Here is an 18592-nt window from a genome sequence, read left to right on the forward strand (position 1 = left end):
AGCTAAATAACCACAGCACTAGTCCATTCCATGTTGAGAATATGAGATGAATACTTTTGCCACAAAAATAACCTGCGAGGTTGGAAATGACTTCAACATACAGTACACAAGAGCTATGACCAACAACCCTCTTCAACCAATGATGGTGTGCAGTAACCTAAAGACAGAAGTACGGTCGAGTCGTGAATTGTTGGACAGTCAGAGATGACCACAGACTGAGAGAGAGGTCAAAGTAAGGAAGTTTTGAGCATAACACATTTCTCAACAGTCAAAAAAGCAGAACTGATATATTTCTCAATGCATCTTTCAAAGATTAATTTTAAACAAAATTTTGGTTTCATTTCGGAACTTTGATGTAAAAAGTGCTGTTATTTAAACATTTTTACAAGCTATGACATTTTGCAGGACACTATAAATATTAATATATTTAATGGATATAATTAACATTAAATTAACAACTCAAATTCTGGCACAACAAAACTAATCTTCAAATCAAGCACTTCAATCAGTTTGATCTTGTTCTCTTTTACAGTTGCATTATATTAATACATTATGCAATAATTTTAACAATTATTATTTTTTCATTTACATTCTGATTCAAAACATTTCATGCCTTTGAAACAAAGAAATATAGACTAGATTAGATTTTTCAACATTTTATTTATAAACATACAGGATACTGTAAAGCCGTTGCATTTGAACATCAAATTAATCTGTTTTTGGATAGTATAGATTTGGGATTTGAATAACTCAATAAATATACCTCAGATGTAATATATATTTTCCAAGGTAACTATTTCCCTCCTAAACAACACATAACTTGCCTGGCAGAAGCCTTGGCCCTGTGTCAACCTAAAGTTATGATGATTTAAACATAAAATACATGACCAGACCTGAAGCACAGAGAAACTGGTGAATAAATCATGACAGAAGATTAAACAGGCCAAACTGTTTTCACAATCAAGAAAGCCTTCATATGCCCTTCTGTTCAGATACACATCATGAATGTGCTAACATCGACAGGCGTAAAACTACGGAGCCCCTAAAGGGACATGATGGTGGAAAAAATATGGGATGGGGGAAAAAAAATTTTAAAAATGAAAAAGAAAAGAAACTTTGCGTTCGTTCACAAAGAACTTGTGAGCAAACACTCTCTCAGAGGAACTTAAACATTTGTGAGGAAACGCAAAAGCCTTAAGATATAATTTTTCCTCCCATCTCATATTTTTCCATCACTGTGTTCCTTTTAGGCGCTCCGTATAAAACACATTTATCCAGTGATTGTGTTATGATGGATATTTGTATTGCTTGTCATGTGTTCAATTCAATCATGTTCAGAATGAAACTAAAATAAGATTGTTCTTTTATATACATATTAGTATATAACTTCAGGTCTCTTTATAGCTTAAAAATGTATTTAAGGGGGAAAAATATGTTCAAGAAAATGTTATAGTTTGGGCAAACATTTCAATTTAGCATAATACTATTGCTAGGAAAAACGATGTACGATGTGCTGTGAAAAGGGCAAAACTGAGATATTTGGAGGCAAACACTCCATTATTTCAAAGAGCAAGTGCACCTTGATCCAGAAGATCATAAATGACCAAAAACATTCCATTATTTTTCATACGAGCGCAGAAACAGTCTTTGGATCCAAACTCTTGTTCGTTCTCTTTGAGTTTCTGGTGTAGCATCTCTCCTAAGGCACAACTTCCCAAAGCATCAATCCACTGAAGGACAGCGATCTCCATGAAAACTATCTGTGTGAAGATGTCTGTTGTCTCAACCAGCACTCAGTTTACATGCATTTGTGTTTTTATCAACTCAAATGTATAAAAATACACACTATCCTCCATTAGTTAATAGAATGATTACAGTGACTGTGTTCCCATAATTACAGCTTCATCACGAGGCACTATGAATGCTAACATGTTATGTGTTGAAAATAAAGAATATAACTTGCAGACAGGAATCTCTTGATATTTGGACAGTGTTTTAATCCACTCAAAGAACACAGAAAAATAACTATTGAAAAGAAGTTCAGCTCAATCCGAATGCTCAGCCATAGATGAAGAAAGTTTTAAGAACGGATTGAATGGATTCAGATAAATTGAAAGCAAAGTGAAGTCATTCCAGAAATCAGGTCCGTTCCTCATTAGTGTTAATTATCTGTAGGTCAGAGTACGCACCGTCTTCAGCAACAAACACTGTCAGTTCAGGCAGAAACTCGGTTGTGTTGGAAAGAAAACCGACTTGAAGACGTTGCAGTGGTTTGATTTTAGATGTGCTTGTGTTGACGTACGTGAAGATTGTGAGGAGAAGATTGATTTCTTTTGCTCCTAAAATCAGTGAGTTCACAGGGTGGTGGGCTGACCAGCGGCTGGAAGACAAGAGGAAGAAGATCATGATCTGAACATCATACATGTATTATCAAGTGTTTCTAATATATTTGAGGATATGCCATGACTTTTCCTCATCTGCAGCACTGAAGGAATCTCAGAATCGACAGCTTGAAGCCGTGTGACTCACTGCGCGAGCGGATATAGCACTGATGACAGTTGAGCAGACCGTTCCTGATCCTCACGTCGGTTCCTGTGCTGGTGTCGCCCAGCTGACCCTTACAGATCCCACACTACAGAGAGAGAGAGAGACACTGAAGAAAATCTTCTCATTACTTCAACCTGCTCTATCCAGCAATGTGTTATCATCGACCTTCACACGTCAGAGGAAAGAAACGAGAATGATTTCTGAAGGATCATGTGACTGGAGTAATGATGCTTTAATCACAGGAATAATTTACACTTCACTATATATTCACATAGAAAACAGCTGATTTACACTGGACTAATATTTCACTGTTTTTACTGTATTTTTGATCAAATAAATGCAGTCTTGATGAGAATAAGATCATCTTTCCGAACCAAATCTTATGTACGGTAGATTATGTTCTATTGATACTAAATAAATAAAGCTAAATAAATAAATAAATAAAGCATCATGATAAAGAACAACAACGTATTACACAACCTTAATTCCTCTTTCTATTTTAGGCAAGGCAATTTTATTTGTATAGCACATTTCATACTCAATGGTAATTCAAAGTGCTTTACATAAAGAGGAAGAATAAAAATAGAACATAAGAAATAGAAATAACAGTAAAAACAGATAATTTTGTTATCTGGATGGAAGAGCTAGGAAGTTTCAGGGAGTTTTTTGTTGTTGTTGTCCGTCAGAGCGGATCTAACTGGATCTTCCTCACACGACAGGACCGCTGTCTAGCTCTACCTGTTAAGGCACCTTGAACTGATAAACACAGTTTCAATCTCCCAAGTGAGACCTCATTTTTCAGTCTTTCGACGTAACGTCTCCATTCCCTCCATCAGGGAACAAGACGTTATCATCGTTGGTGTGATTACAGTAAATCCCAGATAGCTAGATCTATCTCGGTCAAAAAGCAATGCTTAAATGAGAACACTAGTGTACTGTTTATGAAGGCTATATCTTTAACACCAAGCATATCTGCGACTCTGTTGATTTTCTCCTTGATTCTTTTAACTCAAAAGTACAGAATGTTATTGATAGCATTGCTCCTGTGAAAGTCAGGAAGAAGAGTGGCAGACAAAAAGCACCGTGGAGAAACTCAACAGCAGTGCAAAATATGAAAAGACATTTTTAATGTATTTTATATCTTTTATGTATCATCTTGTTATTCCTGACTTTTAATGCATCTTAAATGTTGCTGTCTGGTTGAAAGAGCTGGGAGAATTAGGAAGAAAGAAGATCCAGTTAGATCCGCTCTGATGGACAACAACAGCAAAAAACTCCCCGAAACTTCCTAGCTCTTCTATCCAGATAACAAAATTATCTGTTTTTACTGTTATACGGAAGAGGATTAGGGCCAAGCAATAATAAAAAAATAAAACCATCTCGAGATTAAAGTTGTTAAATTACGAGAATAAAGTCATTGAATTATGAGAAAAATGTCATTAAATTTCGAGAAAAAAGTTGAGATAAAATGTTGAGAATAAAGTCATTAAATTATGAGAAAAAAGTTGTTTAATTACGAATTTGTTCTAATAATTTAACAAGTTTTTTCTCGTAGTTTAATGACTTTATTCTCATAATTTAATGAGTTTATTCTCAACATTTTATCTCAACTTTTTTCTCGAAATTTAACGAATTTTTTTCCTCGTAACTTAACGAGTTTATTCTCAACATTTTATCTTGACTTTTTTCTTGAAATTTAACGAGTTTTTTTTCGTAATTTAACAAGTTTATTCTCAACATTTTATTTCTACTTTTTTCTTGAAATTTAACAATTTTTTTGTCGTAATTTAATGTTTATTCTCAACATTTTATTTCAACTTTTTTCTTGAAATTTAACTAGTTTTTTTCTCGTAATTTAACGAGTTTATTCAACATTTGATTTCGACTTTTTCCTTATAATTTAATGACTTTTTCTTGAAAATTAATTATTTTTTTCTCAAAATTTAACAAGTTTTTTCTCGTAATTTAACGAGTTTATTCTCAACATTTTATTTTGACTTTTTTCTTGAAATTTAACAAGTTTTTTCTCATAATTTAACAAGTTTATTCTCAACATTTTATCTCGACTTTTTTCTCGAAATTTAATGAATTTTTTTCTCGTAACTTAACGAGTTTATTCTCAACATTTTATTTCAACTTTTTTCTTGAAATTTAACTAGTTTTTTCTCGTAATTTAACGAGTTTATTCTCAACATTTTATTTCGACTTTTTCCTCATAATTTAACAACTTTTTCTTGAAATTTAACGAGTTTTTTCTCGTAATTTAACAAGTTTTTTCTCGTAATCTAACGAGTTTATTCTCAACATTTAATCTTGACTTTTTTCTCAAAATTTAACGAGTTTTTTCTCGTAATTTAACAAGTTTATTCTCAACATTTTATCTTGACTTTTTTCTTGAAATTTAACGAGTTTTTTTTCGTAATTTAACGAGTTTATTCTCAACATTTTATTTCGACTTTTTTCTTGAAATTTAACAAGTTTTTTCTCGTAATTTAATACGTTTATTCTCAACATTTTATTTCAACTTTTTTCTTGAAATTTAACTAGTTTTTTTCTCGTAATTTAACGAGTTTATTCAACATTTTATTTAGACTTTTTCCTTATAATTTAACGACTTTTTCTTGAAAATTAATGATTTTTTTCTCAAAATTTAACAAGTTTTTTCTCGTAATTTAACGAGTTTATTCTCAACATTTTATTTAGATTTTTTCCTCATAATTTAACGACTTTTTCTTGAAATTTAACGAGTTTTTTCTCGTAATTTAACAAGTTTATTGTCAACATTTTATCTCGACTTTTTCTCGAAATTTAAAGAATTTTTTTCTCGTAATTTAACGAGTTTATTCTCAACATTTTATTTCGTCTTTTTCTCATAATTTAACGACTTTTTTCTTGAAATTTAAAGAGTTTTTCTTGTAATTTAACGAGTTTATTCTCAATATTTTATCTCGACTTTTTTCTTGAAATTTAACGACTTTTTTCTCGAAATTTAACGAGTTTAATCTCGAGATGGTTTCATTTTTTTATTATTGCTTGGCCCTAATCCTCTTCCGTATTTCTATTTCTTATATTCTATTTTTCTTATTCTTCTTTATGTAAAGCACTTTGAATTACCATTGTGTATGAAATGTGCTATACAAATAAAATTGCCTTGCCTAAAATCTGCAGTTTTCCAGCTGTGATTCGCACTCGTACCTTAAAGCACTGGATGTGGAAGTAAAGGCTGAGAGTCTCTATAATCATGGCGGCTCCTTTACCAAGAGGATGACCACAACTGGAACACAGTTTCTTCCCACTGACTGACCTACACACACACACACACACACACACACACACACACACACAGGAAACATGAGCCAGAGTGATTCAAAAACAGAACTGTGGTCAGTAATCAGAGACGGCAGCAGACAGAATCAAACACATGAAATGAGTTCATCAATGCTGATTTCTGCAGAGCAGGATGAGCTTCGTTATATTGCTGATATTACAGATGACACACATACTGACTCAAATTCACTCACAATCACATCTGATTTGGGTTGGTAGTGATCATTTGACTCATTAGATGTGATTATTTTGACCTCCAGACATGAGCTGAGGTCAGAGGAGCTGCTGTACCTGTTTGGTGATGAAGGTGCAGGTGTGTCTGTGAATGAAGGTGAGGATGAGGATGATGGCCCAATGTTCTCTATAGAGTCAGACCTGAGGATGGAGAGCCACATGCAGCGTTCAGCGTCCACACACACACACACACACACACACACACACACGCTCAGAATCATTACGCTTTGGCCATGAGGATGAATTCAACAAAATTGCAAACGTAAAATCATTTAAACTTTGATGCACACATTGAGGTTTGTTTGTGAATAAATCAATCAATGAAAGAACACATAATGGACACACACACACACACACACACACACACACACACACACACACACACACACACACCTCTTGCGTCCTCCAGGTTTTGGTTGTGATGTGTTCTTGTTCCAGGTCTCATTCTCTCTGTTGGTCAGTGGTGTGTCTGTAAAATTACAAATGAATCACTTTCATAATCGACAACTGGATGATTATTGTGATCCTCAGAGTCAAAACAGACCGAGAATAAGCGCAACACTTTTTCTTGAATGAAATTAAATGAACTATATTTGTTTCAATAATATTTAATATTTTGTATTTTGAGGGGATTTTATGGTATTAGACAATGTTCAACTCTAAATAAAGCAGAATGTATGTCTATAAAAAAATATTAATTTCAATTAATACATATTTTTTCAAATAATTTCAATTAGGTTAAAACTAGAGCAAAGATATTTAAGATCCGCATGGAAAGCAGATTTATGACATCCGATGGAAGAAATCAAGGAAATCTCATGTAATATCATGGTGTCACCACTAGATGCCTGTATGACCCTATATATAAATATACATGCAGGATAAGTATGTTTAGAGATGATCTGTTGTCCAGTTCAGTTATTTGACAGATCATCAATGCATATTCTGCTACTGTTAGTCGTCTCTGTAGATTCAGAGCATCTGGAGTCATCACAGACACGCTCTTGACACAAACAAGTTAAGATCTTATTTGGACTGAATTCCCTCACTGACAAAGAAATCCCATAATGCACTGGGACAATAACAGAATAATCCAAAAACTGAAAGAAATTCTTCTGTTTCATTCACATTTATTAACGTATCGATAAAAAATGCATATCTGATTGAAATGATATGAAATGTATTGCATTAAAAATATTTTAAATAACTTAATGTTAAACATAATGTTAGGCATAATATTCGCCTGACCCTGAGCCGACTGCAGTGCCGGCGGCTTCTCTCGTCCTCTCTGACCCGCTGACACACCGCTGTATGAAGAGAAACACAAGCTTTAGTTATAATGAGGAGTTTGAGAAAAGTTTAAAAAGTTAAATAGTTCACTCAAAAATGACTGACCCACCGTCACATTGTTCCAAACTCACATGCTGTTATTTTTCCATGCAACACAAAATCCTCATGCAGCTCTTTTCCATAAAACAATAGTGTGCTGTGATCATGTCTGTCAAAAACTCCCAAAACAGCTCATGACGGGACAGACCGTGAGCGTCACTCCAGCGAAAAGAGCCAAATGAAGACGGTTCAGAAATTCTCTATTTGTGCTCCACAGAAAAATCAACAGCTTAAAGGTGTGGAGTGACAAATAATGGCAGAATTTATGTTTCTGGGTGAGAGTTGCTGTCGCAGACCTTACTGTCATCTGTAAACTGTCCGTCTGTCTCTGCGCTGCGTCACTGAGGCCGTTTTCCCGTCTGCAGTTCTCAGAGCTCTGATGGAGGGAGAAACACCGTCAGTCTCACCAAACATCAAACACTTCCTCTAACGTCCTTCCCTCACGTCTCACCGTTTGCTTCTGTTCCTGCTCCGGCTGGGAGTGTAAAGTGCTGTGGGTTTTGGGAAGGACAGGCGGTGCGGTCGGAGAGTGAGAGGTCACAGGGGTCAGAGGGGTCAGAGGGGTCACGGTCTCCTCCAGAATCTTCCTCTCCTGCATCGACCACAAAAAATCACTGGTAAATCTTCTCTCAGCAAACGAGTAGCGAAACAGCGAACTTCTCACATTTCACATGATATGTAAAGCATCTTACAACAATTTACCATGATAAACATGCTTTACACTGAGGATCTCAGATTCATGTACTATAATTTCACAGTAGTAACAGTAATAATTACACTGTTTTTGCAGAAACTACAGTGTGTTACCATAGTACATTTTTTAAGAAGTGATGTTTCAACACTGCAAAAAAATGCTGTTCTTACTTTGAGTTTTTGTCTTGTTTCTAGTGAAAATATCTTAAAGTTCTTAAATCAAGAAGCATTTTCCTTAAAAGAGTTTTTCCTAAAAACAAGCAAAATAATCTTATTTCAAACCAAGAATTAGATATATAATCTTGTTTTCAGTTTGGATTAAGATTATTTAGCTTGTTTTAAGGAAAAAGTCACTTAATTTTGACTTATTTTTCCTAAAAACAAGAAAATAATTTTTACTTGACAAGAAAATGCTTCTTGATCTAAGAATTTTTAGATATTTGGACTAGAAACAAGACAAAAACTCAAAGTAAGAACAGCATTTTTTGCAGTGCAGTTCTGATATTTGCCAGGATTTCAGAAACGTAATGTTTTTATGTTGCAGTTGTTTATGTGTTACAGAACACCAGATATTATGAGTTCACACATGAACCAAATCACACTAAGATCAGGAGCCTATAAAAGACTAAACATATTTAAAGTGCCCCATTGAACTATTTTAAATGTTCCTGCTGTGCTCTGATTGGTCAGATGATTGGTCTGCTGTGCTCTGATTGGTCAGATGACCCAGTGTGTTGTGAGGGAAACTTCACCTCCTCATGGTAGCGTCTCTCCTCCTCTTCCACCTCCTTCTGCGCCTGCTCCCATTCCTGCTTTAACTTCTCCTGTTCACGCCGATATTTCTCCTGTGATCACACACACATGCATCCATTAATGCTGATTATTCCATCAGATCCACGAACGCCTTCAGGAAACCCTCTAACGCTCGGAAACTCAAATGACACCTCAGTATCCCTTCAGTTTGTCAGCATTAAACTCTTTTACATTGGCAGAGAGAAAATCAGGTTAAGGAAAAGTGCTTGGGATTTGGAAAATAAATTGTACAGAAAGACAAGCAGCCCAAAAACAACATTTTAAAGGCACAATCAATTCCAAGTCTTTGATTTTTTTTTTACTTTGTTGAAATGATGGACAAGACAGCAAAATTTGGACACACACTAACACTGAGAAAAATCATCTCTATTTAAAAAACATCATCAATCTAAGCAGTGAATATCTGTGAAATTGTGCATTTAAAGAACTTGACATCTGCATCAACAGCTGTTTTCTCACACACACACACACACACACACACACACACACACACACACACACACACACACACACACGCAGGGGTGTCTTTATCTTAAGCAGAGACTGCTGTATCATGCTGGGTTTGGGTTATGATGTGTGTTTTGCTGTTTTAAGAATTTTACTTCCTGAACTGTGCAAATCTATTCATAACTAATCCATGATGAGCTCCTCAAAGAGTATTTCAACACTTCAGTCACTCTGAAATATCAGTCATCGTTCACTCCCTCGTGTCCTTCTAAACCGGTTTGACTTTCTTTCTTCTGTGGAACATAAAAGACATTTTGAGAAACGTTTCCTATATTTGATTAAAGTCAGTGGGGTCCAGTGTTGTTCAGACTCCAATATCTTCCACAGAAGACAGAAATACAGAAAGGTTTGAAGCGATATGAGAGAGGGAACTTGAATTTCTGAGTGAACTGTCCCTTTAAGTGTCCAGATATTTTTTGGGTCACAGTGTATTGATAGCTTCAGTGTAGTTGTGTGTGTTATAACAGCTAAAACAATCAGTTTTGATTTGAGATAAAGTAATTAATTGCATTTAGATTACCATATAGAGCAGATCTTCTGACGAAATCTCTATAAATATATACAGACACTATAGTCTATTGTTTTAGGAAATGGAAAAGGGAACTCAAGCATGCAACCTAAGGGTAAAGTTCAGCCAAAAATGAAAATTCTGTCATTTAATTTTAATTTCTGTCTCGCAAAAGACACTAAACGAGTCAAAGCTGCTCTTTTCTGTATAATGAGAGTGAATGGTGACCATGGCTGTCTTTGGTCCCCATCTGCTTACATTATACTGAAAAAAGCAGATTCTAACGACAGAATTTTCTTTTTTAGGTGAATCATTTCTCCTGTGCTTAAGCAACTTAAGCATGAAGTGCCTGTTAGTCTGCGGTCAGGTGGAGTATGAAGCATGCTCAGGTGATTCTCAGCCGGCTCAAGCGTGGCTCTGCGTTCTCAAGCCGCTGTACCTGAAGCATGCGTTCCTGCTCTCGCTGCCACCTCTCCTGACGCTTGCGCTCTTCCTCAGGGCTCCAAGAAAAGCGTTCAGCCCGCTTCACCAGATTCAGCACCGCGGGAGGGACCTAACCGTACCGTAACCGCACATGCGCCGCACGAGGACGCAGCACACAACACCAAACACAGTGAGCAAGAGAAAGATGGTCTGTTTCCCCTGAAGTAGTGAGACTATCTGTTCTACTGGAGCGGATTAATGTGAAAAGACAAGGACAACACGGGGAAGTTCTGCTGCTTTCCCATCTGGTATAGAGTTCAACTCCCAGTGGCAGATCCAGTTCTTCTCATCTCATTCATGTTTCTGTTTAAATGTTTAAATGCTCGTCTTTGCAAAAGTCGCTTGCCTTTTAAAGCGTGTTTCCATGGTAACAGCGACTCTGAATGCTGGATCTTGTTTCAGGATTATGGGTAGTGTAGTATTTCACTGCCGCTTTGACAAGTAAACGATTGTTTAAAAAATAATAGCTGAAATCACACTTCAGGCTTCTAGAGAAGCAAATACTTTCAGTTCTGGACTCATACTGTTATGTGTTATACCATTTACCTACAGTATGAGAATCAAAGAAGATTTATATTGTACAATCATTTTAATAGTGTTTGTAGAAAAATAATAAAATAATACCAGATGAGAAACAGGCAGAAAGCAAACGTCAGACACTTCAGGGGTGAGGAGGAGAGACGGAAGAACAGATTTCACTTCTTTACTTACATTTGCAGACTTCTCAGTCATATCTGGAAAATACAAACAATGTCATTTTTAAAACACGCACTTTCAGTGATTTCATGAATTATTCATTTTATTAATTTGGTTAAAAACAAACGATGGCTGTTAAATGTAAAAATATTGTTGTTTTTCAGTGACAGAAATACAACACGACTGTTTGCACACAAAAATTATGATTGACACTTGACAAACTGACAAATATCTGAATATTTCACATTAAAGTTCAATAACGCACTCATTCAGATTAAGGAGGATTATGGGTATTTCCATGTCTAGATCTGGTCAGCGACACTCACCTGGTTTGGTTCTGTATGATTCTGCGTCGGATGGTTTTGATTGATCCTGTGGGATCTCTGTTGCTTGTTTATTGACCTTCAACCAAATCCAAACAAGTCAAGGTCAAATAAATGATATGCATATGTAAGTATTTTAATGAAAGCACAGATACACTAACCTGTGCAGAAGAGTTGTCCATCTGAATGACGGTCTGTAGAGAGTCGCTCGTCTCATCCGTCGGCTCTTGATCTGTGCAGGAACATGAGCCATCGCCAGAAATTACACGGGAATATGAAGATGAAGTAGGTGTTTGTATAACAAACTGGAATATTAATATCACATAAGAGCTGCCCAACCTGTAACAGTCTCTTCTGGTTTAATCTCCAACACTTCTGTGGATTTAGAGACATCGCCGGCCTGCGGGACTGTCCCTCCTTCAATCTGTACGACATTACACAGACAGATGGAGGTGATGAGAATCCAACCATGTGATATACTGAACATAAGCTGTATTGTTTGGCTTGTATAGTTCACACACAGACAGCAGTGGACATCAGCATAGACAGAGAAGCACAGAGTCTTCTGTATCCTCGCTGGAGTTTTACAGTGTCTGCGCCAAAAAGGCATTACAAGAGTTGTGTTTGGGGATGTACCAATCCACATATTAGTCTCCATAGACTCCAGACATCTGAGTCAATGAGGACATCGTGGTTAGATTTTATTTTCGAAGGAAATGTTCCAAAGAAAATGTATAGTCTTATACGTTTGCACCAATCATTTTAAGTTCTTTTCAGCTGAACACCACTACTTGCAGTTTCTGACATTTTCAGTGCGTGAGATTGTCCTGTTTTGTTCACATACACACTCTGGGAACGTCAGAGACTTATTTTATATTTTGTAAAAAAGGGCATATCACCTTTGGCCACTGCTGTCCTCACCTCTGTGGTTTCTGTGTCGCTCTCGCAGCGCTCCGGTGAGTGTGAGGATGAGAGCGTCAGCTCCGTGGGCCGGACCTTGGATCCATCAGACACATCGGGATCTGTGAGGTCTGAGTCTGTGTACGGAGATGGGAAGAACTGCAGACAGTCTCCTTCTCTTTCTCTGTTTTTTCCTCCCTTCTCCTCAATACTGTGGCCTTCATCCTCCCTTTCTCCATTCACTCGAACTACTTCACCCACCTGAGAGAGAGAGAATCAACATACTGATATCTTCTCCTTCCTCTTGCAGCATCTCTTCTCTGATAATGAGGGCGGGGCAACCTGTCACTCACATTAGATCCACCAATACTAAACCACAACCATCCAATCAATTCCCCACGGACAAAATCAAGCCCCGCCCTACATTTGTTCTTGTTTGCAAAGCATTTAACTCGTATATACGACACAATAGAGAAGAAAAGACTTCTGTTTCATGCTGACTTTAAGTCTGCTAATACTACTCACTTTATCTTGCAAAAGTATAATCTTATTTTACACTTTCATGGAATAAATTAATTATGGCTGACTGCAAATAATAAATAATGTAAGCCCAATTTTATTTTATTAGATTTATAAAATCAAGTCTTAATGTTCCCCCCCCAAAAAAATATATTATTTTACAGAATAAAATCTTTTTTTTAAAATGTTATCCTTTATATTAATTTAATTTACACTTAAAATACATCATTAGGTAGCTTATCGCAATGCAATCGCTGTGCTTTGCATATGGGTCAGGTTTTGTCAGTCAACAGCTCCCATAAAGAAACCGCTTAATAAACATCCTAAATAATGTGTTAATGACAATGTAAAACTGCAGACAGGTAGGGAATATGTTTATATGATCACTAGCTCAATATATAAAACACGTTTATGTAAAGTCCCTATAATGAAAAAAGAGGTATGTGTGTGTTTCAGAGCAGGCTGATCTGCTCTGTGTGAGTGTTTTTGTCTTTGTATGGAGCACTTCACTTAGAAAGAACCCATTCACACACACACACACACACACACACACACACACACACACACACACACACACACACACACACACACACACACACACACACACACCTAGGGAACACTAGCACTCATTCAACACATGCCCACTTTAACTCACAACACTCATTCCAGCCACCAGAGGGCAACATCTGCTATTGTTGATGCATTCTGGAACACTTCACTTCTCTTAGGAGACGAACAGAGCGAATTCCTGCAGCACTAAATTATCCAGGATGTTGCTTCTCAGTGTGGGTGGTGTGGCAGAGTGCATGGCTGCTGATGGAGTCAGTGTTATATTGCTCAGAGGCTGCTCTTATACAGCTCTGAAGACATAATGGAGCCCTTCAGCAAAATAAATTCTCTTAAAGGAAACAAAAATAGACATAAATGAAAACTGAAAAATTAATGTGGATAGCATAGCTCACTTGGTCTTAAGAGAATGATGAGAAATAATCATAGAGTTAATACTGAAATGTCTGACTTTTGATTGCAAATTTCTGATCTCTTTGAGACTCTAGAGCAGGCACATGTTGCCGAGGTCTATTTCTTGGGCATACAAATAAGCAGTTTCTTACTTTGCCCTCCCTATAACCTTATTGCATTCAAAGAGAAACAAGTATGAAAGTTTACAGGATGTTGCACAGTAATATTGTGTGACTTTTTATTTACATTTAAAAAAAAAAAAACAGTTTTTAGTCCTAAACTATAGATATTGTATCAGTTCTGAAACCTTTTAAAAAGTAAACTCTGCAATGAGAAGTGTTGATTCCTGGGCTGTATGTACCTTAGCTGTTCTCATCCCAGCAGTGGTATTTCTGCTCTGTCTGTAAGGTTTTGGACCCAGAGAGGGCGCTGTCACATTCGAGTGAGATGGACCTGAAACAAACTCTGTATCTCCAGTGTTTCCCTGCTCTATGCTGTATCCCGTCACCTGTGCTTCGACTGTGGATGTGAACTTGGCTGCGGGGAGAGACTGTTGCCTCAGGTACTGCAGCGGGTTTGAGGAAGCACTGAAAGCGGAAAAGTCTGGGGAGACGGGTAAAGAAGAGTGACGAGTTGGGTCAGCCGACACGCTCCTCTCCAGGAGCTTGGGGAGTTTGAGGCGCTCAAGAACGGCCTCACTGATGGTGAAGCGCTGGACATAACGTTGCAGCACAGAAGCTGCTTCCTCTGGTGTGCGGGCGTTCCGGTAAGCTTCATGCAACTCCCGTTCACGGCGCTCCCTAGTGGAGAGAGTAAAATACTGTCAGAAATTACACTAGAGGCATATTATTGTATTGATGATTGAGATCCACTAGCTCACAGCAATTTCGATTTGATAACAATTTTGTCAGTAATGTTGTCAGTAACCAGTAACACCACTGACAGTAACATTACTGACAGTAACAGCAGTGACAGTAACCACACCCACAGTAACATTACTGACAGTAACAGCAGTGACAGTAACCACACCCACAGTAACATTACTGACAGTAACAGCAGTGACAGCAACATTACTGACAGTAACAGCAGTGACAGTAACACCAGTGACAGTAACAGCACTGACAGTAACACCAGTGACAGTAACAACACTCACAGTAACAGCACTGAAAGTAACATTACTGACAGTAACAGCAGTGACAGTAACAACATTCACAGTAACAGCACTGAAAGTAACATTACTGACAGTAACAGCAGTGACAGTAACAACACTCACAGTAACAGCACTGACAGTAACAGCAGTGACAGTAACCACACTCACAGTAACAGCACTGACAGTAACACCAGTGACAGTAACAACACTCACAGTAACAGCACTGAAAGTAACAGCACTGACAGTAACAGCAGTGACAGTAACCACACTCACAGTAACAGCACTGAAAGTAACATTACTGACAGTAACAGCAGTGACAGTAACAACACTCACAGTAACAGCACTGAAAGTAACAGCACTGACAGTAACAGCACTGAAAGTAACAGCACTGACAGTAACAGCAGTGACAGTAACCACACTCACAGTAACAGCACTGAAAGTAACATTACTGACAGTAACAGCAGTGACAGTAACCACACTGACAGTAACAGCAGTGACAGTAACATTACTGACAGTAACAGCAATGACAGTAACCACACTGACAGTAACCACACTCACAGTAACATTACTGACAGTAACAGCAGTGACAGTAACCACACTCACAGTAACAGCACTGAAAGTAACATTACTGACAGTAACAGCAGTGACAGTAACAGCACTCACAGTAACAGCACTCACAGTAACAGCACTCACAGTAACAGCACTGAAAGTAACAGCACTGACAGTAACAGCAGTGACAGTAACCACACTCACAGTAACAGCACTGAAAGTAACATTACTGACAGTAACAGCAGTGACAGTAACCACACTGACAGTAACAGCAGTGACAGTAACATTACTGACAGTAACAGCAATGACAGTAACCACACTGACAGTAACCACACTCACAGTAACATTACTGACAGTAACACCAGTGACAGTGACATTACTGACAGTAACAGCAGTGACAGTAACCACACCCACAGTAGCATTACTGACAGTAACAGCAATGACAGTAACCACACTGACGGTAACAGCAGTGACAGTAACATTACTGACAGTAACAGCAGTGACAGTAACCACACTCACAGTAACAGCACTGACAGTAACAACACTCACAGTAACATTACTGACAGTAACAGCACTGACAGTTACACCAGTGACAGTAACAACACTCACAGTAACAGTACTGAAAGTAACACCAGTGACAGTAACAGCAATGAAAGTAACCACATTCACAGTAACAGCACTGAAAGTAACATTACTGACAGTAACAGCAGTGACAGTAACAGCAATGACAGTAACCACACTCACAGTAACATTACTGACAGTAACACCAGTGACAGTAACCACACTGACAGTAACACCAGTGACAGTAACAACATTCACAGTAACAGCACTTAAAGTAACATTACTGACAGTAACAGCAGTGACAGTAACACCAGTGACAGTAACAACATTCACAGTAACAGCACTGAAAGTAACATTACTGACAGTAACAGCAGTGACAGTAACAGCAATGACAGTAACCACACTGACAGTAACAGCAGTGACAGTGACATTACTGACAGTAACAGCAGTGACAGTAACCACACCCACAGTAGCATTACTGACAGTAACAGCAATGACAGTAACCACACTGACAGTAACAGCAGTGACAGTAACATTACTGACAGTAACACCAGTGACAGTAACATTACTGACAGTAACAGCAGTGACAGTAACCACACTGACAGTAACAGCGGTGACAGTAACATTACTGACAGTAACAGCAGTGACAGTAACCACACTGACAGTAACACCAGTGACAGTAACATTACTGACAGTAACAGCAGTGACAGTAACCACACTGACAGTAACACCAGTGACAGTAACATTACTGACAGTAACAGCAATGACAGTAACCACACTGACAGTAACAGCAGTGACAGTAACATTACTGACAGTAACAGCAGTGACAGTAACCACACTGACAGTAACAGCAGTGACAGTAACATTACTGACAGTAACAGCAGTGACAGTAACCACACTGACAGTAACAGCAGTGACAGTAACACCAGTGACAGTAACAGCACTGACAGTATCATTACTGACAGTAACAGCAATGACAGTAACCACACTGACAGTAACAGCAGTGACAGTAACACCAGTGACAGTAACAGCACTGACAGTATCATTACTGACAGTAACAGCAATGACAGTAACCACACTGACAGTAACAGCAGTGACAGTAACACCAGTGACAGTAACAGCACTGACAGTATCATTACTGACAGTAACAGCAGTGACAGTAACCACACTGACAGTAACAGCAGTGACAGTAACACCAGTGACAGTAACAGCACTGACAGTATCATTACTGACAGTAACAGCAATGACAGTAACCACACTGACAGTAACAGCAATGACAGTAACCACACTGACAGTAACAGCAATGACAGTAACATTACTGACAGTAACAGCAATGACAGTAACCACACTGACAGTAACAGCAATGACAGTAACCACACTGACAGTAACAGCAGTGACAGTAACATTACTGACAGTAACAGCAATGACAGTAACCACACTGACAGTAACAGCAGTGACAGTAACATTACTGACAGTAACAGCAGTGACAGTAACCACACCCACAGTAACATTACTGACAGTAACAGCAGTGACAGTAACCACACTGACATTAACAGCAGTGACAGTGACATTACTGACAGTAACAGCAGTGACAGTAACCACACTGACATTAACAGCAGTGACAGTAGCATTACTGACAGTAACAGCAATGACAGTAACCACACTGACAGTAACAGCACTGACAGTAACAACACTCACAGAGTAAAATTACTGACAGTAAAAGCACTGACAGTTACACCAGTGACAGTAACAACACTCACAGTAACAGCACTGACAGTAACACCAGTGACAGTAACAACACTCACAGTAACAGCACTGAAAGTAACAGCACTGACAGTAACACCAGTGACAGTAACAACACTCACAGAGTAAAATTACTGACAGTAACAGCACTGACAGTTACACCAGTGACAGTAACAACACTCACAGTAACAGTACTGAAAGTAACACCAGTGACAGTAACAGCAATGACAGTAACCACACTCACAGTAACAGCACTGAAAGTAACATTACTGACAGTAACAGCAATGACAGTAACCACACTGACAGTAACAGCAGTGACAGTAACACCAGTGACAGTAACAACATTCACAGTAACAGCACTGAAAGTAACATTACTGACAGTAACAGCAATGACAGTAACCACACTGACAGTAACAGCAGTGACAGTAACATTACTGACAGTAACAGCAGTGACAGTAACAGCAATGACAGTAACCACACTCACAGTAACATTACTGACAGTAACACCAGTGACAGTAACCACACTGACAGTAACATTACTGACAGTAACAGCAGTGACAGTAACAACACTCACAGTAACAGTACTGAAAGTAACACCAGTGACAGTAACAGCAGTGACAGTAACAACACTCACAGTAACATTACTGACAGTAACACCAGTGACAGTAACCACACTGACAGTAACATTAC

At 38.0% G+C, this 18592-nt stretch overlaps 1 protein-coding gene across 4 annotated transcripts in view; it reads right to left on the reverse strand.

Moving 5' to 3' along the window:
• Nucleotides 1-655: 655 nt before the first annotated feature.
• The window catches only part of limch1b (LIM and calponin homology domains 1b), a 77891-nt gene continuing 59954 nt past the window's right edge, over nucleotides 656-18592 (reverse strand). The window contains exons 5-20 of one of the 4 annotated variants that reach the window (XM_067384445.1): nucleotides 14261-14699; nucleotides 12442-12681; nucleotides 11860-11944; nucleotides 11682-11752; nucleotides 11524-11599; nucleotides 11213-11235; nucleotides 10458-10571; nucleotides 8943-9035; nucleotides 7949-8089; nucleotides 7794-7873; nucleotides 7357-7415; nucleotides 6502-6577; nucleotides 6166-6249; nucleotides 5743-5851; nucleotides 2530-2632; nucleotides 656-2380 (exon numbers count right to left, since the gene is read on the reverse strand). In XM_067384445.1, coding sequence (XP_067240546.1) covers nucleotides 2355-2380; nucleotides 2530-2632; nucleotides 5743-5851; nucleotides 6166-6249; nucleotides 6502-6577; nucleotides 7357-7415; nucleotides 7794-7873; nucleotides 7949-8089; nucleotides 8943-9035; nucleotides 10458-10571; nucleotides 11213-11235; nucleotides 11524-11599; nucleotides 11682-11752; nucleotides 11860-11944; nucleotides 12442-12681; nucleotides 14261-14699 — 1819 coding nt within the window. In that variant the 3' untranslated portion in view covers nucleotides 656-2354. Of the gene's footprint in view, nucleotides 2381-2529; nucleotides 2633-5742; nucleotides 5852-6163; nucleotides 6250-6501; nucleotides 6578-7356; nucleotides 7416-7793; nucleotides 7874-7948; nucleotides 8090-8942; nucleotides 9036-10457; nucleotides 10572-11212; nucleotides 11236-11523; nucleotides 11600-11681; nucleotides 11753-11859; nucleotides 11945-12441; nucleotides 12682-14260; nucleotides 14700-18592 lie in introns of those variants that run through there. The other 3 variants (XM_067384418.1, XM_067384426.1, XM_067384435.1) reach the window with 3 other exon arrangements.

The sequence above is a fragment of the Chanodichthys erythropterus genome, chromosome 1, assembly GCF_024489055.1.
Source record: "Chanodichthys erythropterus isolate Z2021 chromosome 1, ASM2448905v1, whole genome shotgun sequence".
NCBI classification, from domain to species: Eukaryota; Metazoa; Chordata; class Actinopteri; order Cypriniformes; family Xenocyprididae; genus Chanodichthys; species Chanodichthys erythropterus.